The 7,528-nt window shown below is 37.3% G+C and overlaps 2 protein-coding genes and 1 long non-coding RNA gene across 3 annotated transcripts in view; 1 reads left to right on the top strand and 2 right to left on the bottom strand.

The window, feature by feature from the left end:
• LOC145479936 (uncharacterized) overlaps nucleotides 1–7,528 on the bottom strand; it is a 321,399-nt gene that overhangs the window by 106,584 nt on the left and 207,287 nt on the right. The gene's annotated exons all lie outside the window — the stretch shown is intronic.
• On the top strand, nucleotides 363–2,835 carry LOC145474159 (uncharacterized). Its single transcript, XR_014045215.1, has 3 exons — nucleotides 363–412; nucleotides 522–546; nucleotides 2,631–2,835. It is a non-coding gene; the product is annotated as an uncharacterized LOC145474159 (long non-coding RNA).
• On the bottom strand, nucleotides 3,494–4,014 carry LOC145474319 (roundabout homolog 1-like). Its single transcript, XM_081455129.1, has 2 exons — nucleotides 3,981–4,014; nucleotides 3,494–3,888 (listed from the first exon to the last, which is right to left on the bottom strand). Exons 1-2 carry the CDS (start codon nucleotides 3,991–3,993, stop codon nucleotides 3,626–3,628), a joined length of 276 nt encoding a protein of 91 aa, XP_081311255.1. The 5' UTR covers nucleotides 3,994–4,014; the 3' UTR covers nucleotides 3,494–3,625.

The following is a 7,528-nucleotide window of genomic DNA, read 5'->3' as shown; positions in this document are numbered from 1 at the left end:
CTGAAATGATAGTGAATACTAAGTAGTTATTTATACCAGTCCATTTAACATGGTGTTTTCAAATGCTTCTTACAACAGTTAAAAACAGGCAGGAGTGATACAACTTAAATCACCGATTTCGCTCAAACTTGGTACAAATGTTGGGTGTAGTGAGTGAATTATTATGGCAGAAAGAGCAGGTCAAAATATTTTAGTCCCTTCAAGTTCGACCCCCTGCAAAAAAGTCTATTTGACGCTAATTTATGCATATTTAATTAGTTTTCTTTATCTTAGGCAATTCTATTTCTAATTTAACTATAGAACACTGCGATAAGAGAAAAGTTAAAACCATCACGGTTAAAAACTCTAAGAAAAAACTGTAGAAACTCTAAAAAGCGACGACGTTTCGACGTTTACTCAACGTCATTTTCAAGTCAAAATGAATAACAAAACGTTATTTGAATATGTGTACAAATCCTTAGAGACTTGAATAAAACACTATTAAATGCGAGAAATATTTGCACGCAGTGTCACGTAAACAGTTTAGCACGAACGGAGTCCTTCTGGGTATTTAGCCCAGGTTTTAGCTCCTTAATAAACAACATCTCGAATATTAAGCAATCAAACTTCGTTCTACATTTCTTCAAAATCGAGAATTGTTTGTCCTTCAAATCAGACTTCGATAGGCTATGGTCTTCCAAGTGTCTTCCAATTGCAGAATGGTTATGCTCGCCGATGCATTGGTGCAAGTGTCGGGTTGTGTACCCGACATAATCTGTGTCGCACAGATCACATTGAAATTTGTAGACTACGCACTGATTGTTGACAATCGGCGGCTTCTTCTCTTTCGGGGCGAGGACTTGACTGATCTTTTTTGATTGAAAGACAGGCTTTATTTGTACTCCAATTTTTGCGCTCAGATTTTGCATTTCTCTTTTTACTGACTTGGTTGATTGTTGATCTTTAAATGGTAGGGGTACCACGATATTAGAGGTGCCATCACTTGCATCATCAAGCGCAGTAATATTGTCGATATTGCGTAGAAATTTGTTAATCGAAGAATCGATCAAATTAACAGGATAATCCAGGTTTAGAAAGGTAGTTCGAAGCTTGTCGCATTTCTCGGAAAACGCGGTAGGAGTCGATGACAGGCGATAAGCGCGGTTTATCATTGTGGAAAGTAAACACCCCTTGTAACGTTTGTCCACATGGCTGTGATAGTGAAGGAACAGGCCCGTGTTTGTGGACTTTCTGTGTACTGATGTTTCAAGTCTGTTTCCACATTTAGTAACGTTCATGCCAACAAAGGAAATAGTATCCTGCTCGGCTATTTCCATAGTAAAGTTTAAGTTCTCGTGGCAAGAGTTCAGTTTATAGAGGAAATCGTTGGCTTTGTTGAGATCTGGCATGATTGTGAAAGTATCATCCGCGTATCGTTTGTAGAAAGAAGGGAGCTCGTTTTTCTCTTCTAATTTTTCTTCTATGGAGCACATGAGGGTGTTGGCTAATAGTGGCCCAAGTGGAGAGCCCATGGCAACGCCCTCCACTTGTTCGTAAAGTTTACCATCAAGTTGAAAGAGTTTGTTTGTAGCTACAAGCTTGAGCAATTCCATAAGTTGATCTTTGTTGAGGTTTAGATTGTAGGTGTTATTAAATCAGTTTTCAGCAAAAGCTTTTTCGGCAAGTTTTCCGATGGTTTCGTGAGCAGGAACATTGGTAAACAGAGCCGTCACGTCGTATGATACGAGTATATGGTCACCATCAACAGGGATGTTTCTGCTATCCTCGGAGAATTGAAAGATATCGCTGATCATGTAAGCATTGGTTGACAGAGACTTTAATTTCTCTTTCAGCCATTTTGTGAGTGGGTAATTGTATGTGTTAGTCGCTGATAAAATTGGTCTCATGGACAGTTCAGGCTTGTGAGTCTTGGGTAATCCATACAAATGGGCAGGTCTTGACCCTTTAGGGCAGAGAGAATCAGCGATTGATTTTGGCAGGATGTTGTGTACCTTGGTGTAAAGTTCATTCTCCTTTTGTAGCAGAGGATGATAGTACTTGGGCGGTCTTCCACAGGTTTTTTGACGTTCGTTAAATGTGGAAACAGACTTGAAACATCAGTACACAGAAAGTCCACAAACACGGGCCTGTTCCTTCACTATCACAGCCATGTGGACAAACGTTACAAAGGGTGTTTACTTTCCACAACGATAAACCGCGCTTATCGCCTGTCATCGACTCCTACCGCGTTTTCTGAGGAATGCAACAAGCTTCGAACTACCTTTCTAAACCTGGATTATCCTGTTAATTTGATCGATTCTTCGATTAACAAATTTCTACGCAATATCGACAATATTACTGCGCTTGATGATGCAAGTGATGGCACCTCTAATATCGTGGTACCCCTACCATTTAAAGATCAACAATCAGCCAAGTCAGTAAAAAGAGAAATGCAAAATCTGAGCGCAAAAATTGGAGTACAAATAAAACCTGTCTTTCAATCAAAAAAGATCAGTCAAGTCCTCGCCCCGAAAGAGAAGAAGCCGCCGATTGTCAACAATCAGTGCGTAGTCTACAAATTTCAATGTGATCTGTGCAACACAGATTATGTCGGGTACACAACCCGACACTTGCACCAACGCATCGGCGAGCATAACCATTCTGCAATTGGAAGACACTTGGAAGACCATGGCCTATCGAAGTCTGATTTGAAGGACAAACAATTCTCGATTTTGAAGAAATGTAGAACGAAGTTTGATTGCTTAATATTCGAGATGTTGTTTATTAAGGAGCTAAAACCTGGGCTAAATACCCAGAAGGACTCCGTTCGTGCTAAACTGTTTACGTGACACTGCGTGCAAATGTTTCTCGCATTTAATAGTGTTTTATTTAAGTCTCTAAGGATTTGCTTTGTACACTTATATTCAGATAACGTTTTCTCATTCATTTTGACTTGAAAATGACGCTGAGTAAACGTCGAAACGTCGTCGCTTTTTAGAGTTTCTACAGTTTTTTCTTAGAGTTTTTAACCGTGATCGTTTTAACGTTTGTCTTATCGAAATGTTTTATAGTTAAATTATTGACAAAGCCTATTCTTTTAATTCTATTTCTCTCCGTGGATCCATCTTAAGTAAGGTGCACACTTCGTGGTGTTTGTTCTTTGCTCACGTTGCAACAATATCAGTATAAAATCTAACTTCTATGAATCCTGGGGTTTCCGATGGGAACAAAACAACCCTTGAACCCATCGATGAAAGTTTCACTTTGTTTACGTAAGTTCAATAAATACACAATGTTGTCATTTAACTGGCGGCCCATTAAAAATTAAACAAATGCGGTTGTTGTTTTCTCTGAAACTAGGGCAAGAGTTCGGCTTTTTTTACGCCAGGAAAGTTCTCCTCCCGTTTATGAAAAATCCGGCCAAATATCCGGCCAAAAGTCTTCTTTCCAGATTATAGCTTTTGCTAATTTTTGTTCAGAACTCCTTGTGACTTAGTGAGAGGGCACCGGCATTTTGTCTGAAATGCCAACATTTCGCCGGCATATCGGCGAGATGTCAGGAGAACGAAAAACAAAATTAGGCGAAATATGTTTAAGTTATTTTTACATACTACTCTAAATATTGATTTCTCGTGTTATTGTGTGTTTACAACTCACTTTCAATGGAAAGGACAAATTCCTTCTTCGTGGTTTCTTCATCATTCTTCCTCACTTCGCAGCTATAGTTGTCGTTGCTTCTTTTTACAATCCCCATGCTATATCTCACACTAGTGCTGTTTTGCACAACGAGTCCGTTTTTTCGCCAAACAATATCTGGCGCTGGAGCACCTTCCGCCAAACACCACAAGAATGAGGTCTGATTGTACAGTACAACCTGCTTTGTCTCTACCTGGGCAAGGACTGGTGTCACTGAATTAAATTTCATAAACATAATTTTACTTCGCTTATTATCTATGGACAATAAGGGAACTGTTTTATAAAGAAACGATCAGTAAACAAACCTGTAACATTCATTGGCTTGGCCGTGTAGCTGATGTGAAAATACATTTTATGAAGTTCCAGTCCATGGAATTTTAGCCACATGTTTTGCCCACTGGACCGGAAAACATATCCCTTTGAATAGATTTCACATAATATACCAAGGAGATTTGCTGACTGGTTTAATCCATCCCGAATCTCAAAGTAAAAGCCACCTAAGCAAGAGTAGAATCCACTGTCCAAGCGAAAGGTGATGGTCATTTCCACGTAATGCCCCTCAGGAACTGTAATACTGTAGGTGCCATCTGGTCTCAGTTTTACTGTTCCCCCAGTATCTTGAAACGATACTTTTGCGTATGCTGCAGCTGAGAAAATTAGTCACATGTCCTAAATGCAATCTATTCAGCCGTTAAAGATGCTGCTAGTTTGTGAATCATATTGCAACCCTAAAGCAATCTAAGGCGAAAATCAACCTTAGACTACCGGTTATTGTGTTCCCACTTCCGATAATATGCCACGACTGCCCTTGTCTAGTGCTTTAATTCAGAATTCTGAAACGAGGATTTATTCAGCGATGCTGATACTTATAGTAGCTGTTCAGTGAAACATCTACTTTATTTTTATGAAAGGATTAATTAAAAACTGAACAATTGGAACCGTTCGGGGTTTTTTTCTTTTAGGCTCCATGTTCCAATACAAGAATTTTTTTGCATTTGAAATAAACCTTTTTTTAATTACCAATTGAACCAAATTATGTTCAAAAGAAAAATGAGTAGTTCTTATCTTGTTTTTATTAAAGTCAGACAATGTGTATTGTATATGTATTACTTTAGTCCTGCTGTTAAAACTGATCGTCAATTTGAAGGAGTTTCATTTTGTTTTCTTTGCCGATTTGCATTACCCGAATTCACAATTAGCCAATCAGAAACCGTGTCTACTGTCCCATACCCTGCGATATCGAGTCACCCACCTAATATCGTCGGATTCATGGCCGAATTTCGGTACGGTAAATAACTAACCGGACCTTTTTGGAACGGTTCAGTGACTTATTTGGCTGAGTTGGTCTCGCCAAGTCAACAAGGAACACTTACAGATGATAACAATCAACACCCACGATGCTTTATTTCTCAACAACGACTTCATGTCATTCACTTCTGAAAAATGGTAAGAAAAAAACTAGTTACTAAAATAAACTGTTTCACTTAACCACCATGGCAAATTTAACCTTGTACACACTCTAGAGAAAGGAGGTGCTGGGGTGGGGGTTTCAAGTGCCCTAACCGATTTAAAACTTTTCTTTCTTCAGCAGCATTCATTAGTTACATGTATATAGCAACCATGTTTTCAAAGGCTTTTTCATCTGAATTTTCTTTTTATTACTTGAATTTCTGTTTTTGGCAGATTTTGGGTTTATGAACGGTTCTTTTTCAAGGTTAATATCGAAAATCTTTACAGTTATACTATTCCCATATTTTTTTCTGATTTTTTTTCTAAATTTTTGTGAGTGTCGAAGACACCCATAGGAATAGGAATAACACATCACTCTGTTTCATGCTTCTTCTGGTCTTTCTTGTGCGTCTTGTATCCCGTATATCTAAACGCATAATCCGTCTTACATACCTTGAACGTCACGGACGCATTATTCGACCTCTTATCTAAATACGGTCCTTTTTTTTGTGCCACGCATATATAATATACCTCCAAAACTCAGTGAACTAATAGCATGAGTAAGATCCTTTCCCCCTTTTTTATCATTAAGCTTTGCCATGAACGTACATAGAAATGTTATAACTGTAATTTGTTTTATCTTTTTTAACATGTTGCAGCTATAAGGTATATACAACTGTTTTTGTTTTATCTTTTTCCTTGGACAAAATGTCCCGGTGAGATGCAATAAATTTGCATTTTCAATAAATTCGTGTGTAATATTTTAAAACTGTAACAGTACGAAGTATGTTTCTGAACGGGCTCAACTCGCCACAAAAGCGGAGTCTGGAAACACATTCCGCGTACGTATTTTGTACTATGGATTTCAAAGTACTATGGATTTCAAATAAATCAGCTCTCTCGATTAATTAATTCGTGGAGCAGGTCGAAAAAGAAGAAAACAGTGGAAAACTCATCTTTCCTTAGTTAAACGTTCTCTTTTGTAATTTACGTGATACCAAATTAATTTTTATGGCATTAATGGTCAATACGAGCAGTATCAAGGAAATTGGCTAAAAATTGATTCGCGGAAGAATAAATATTTCAAAATAAATGTTTTGACGATTTAGTTGTTTGACTTGAAAATAGCAAGTATGCTCTCTCCGTCAGTCCGACTTTGTTTGGTCAATAGTTGAGCCAGAAATTGACTTAAAGGCAAAAAGTTTAGCATACGATAAGTAAAGAACACAAAAAAACCTCATGAAATGCTTGCAGGAGGATTATTGTCGCTTTCTGTTGAAAGTCAGTCCGACGAATTCACCAAGATAAGCAACAATGAGTTTTTACGCCGAAAGGCAAATTGACCATATCAGGCAACATCTGTTGGTTGTGTATTATCCTAAAACAGAAGTTTTGACAATATTGTCCGTCTATCTTCTGACATTTTCCTCATAATTAACCAGACTTAAACAACTAATATTGCAAAATATCTATCAACGACCTGTTTTCTTTCCAAAGAAAAGTTTTACTAGCTGTTTATATTGATTTTTGGAATAATATTCCACTAATTTTTATGTTTGATTGTGTGTTTGTTTGTTTTTGTGCACGATAATAACTCTGAGTTAAATTCCATTTATCTTATATCGATTTTTACTTACCAACTCAGAATTTTTATAAAGTAATACAATCATGTTGCAAACTTTGAATGTTAAAAAATCGTTTAATCATGTTCGATGGGACTAGCCCCTTCTGTAAGAACATTTTCTTATGAAAAGCGCGAACTATGAACATCTCTCTGTGTCCGCATATGTTGCGCTAAGAAAGTGAGAGATCAACGGAACTCTCTGGCCCAGTTGTTGATCACAATCTTAAAACTGAACGTTTAAACAATAATGCCCGCTCATCTTCGTCACCGTTGAGTTAATTAGTCAGTCTCGTAATGAACTAAGATCTACCGACAAACATCTGTACCTTCGTTTAATCAACAGTTTTTAAACTTTAATCCGCACGTGCCGGGATGACTCATTACGGTACATATCGTATTATAAAAAGCCTTGTCAAACTTTGTGACAGTTATCTAACCCATGGTTCATTGAAATGTAAAAATATGTCTTCTTGGTTTTTTAACCAATTTTTTTTTTTTGAAATGCACCACTCTTGGTATAAACGTGAACAATATGTAGTATTAAAATGTTAAAGTGTTTGAGCTCTCTACCATTCGGTGCTAATTTTGAAACCCATCTATCCTGCTTTTATAATCGTTTTGAGCGAGTTTCCTTGAATTTTAGCACCAAATTTTCTTTCCCAAATTTCGTTAAGATCATCCAATTTTCTAACAAAAAACAATTTCACAAATGAATGATGTCAATAATACGTTTCGTTAATGTTTTGAAAATGTGAAAACAGTTCAAAATAAAGGGCATGC

The sequence above is a fragment of the Orbicella franksi genome, chromosome 2 (assembly GCF_964199315.1).
Source record: "Orbicella franksi chromosome 2, jaOrbFran1.1, whole genome shotgun sequence".
NCBI lineage: Eukaryota > Metazoa > Cnidaria > Anthozoa > Scleractinia > Merulinidae > Orbicella > Orbicella franksi.
The sequence above is the reverse complement of the archived record's forward strand: the minus strand, read 5'-3'. Positions and strand labels throughout refer to the sequence as shown.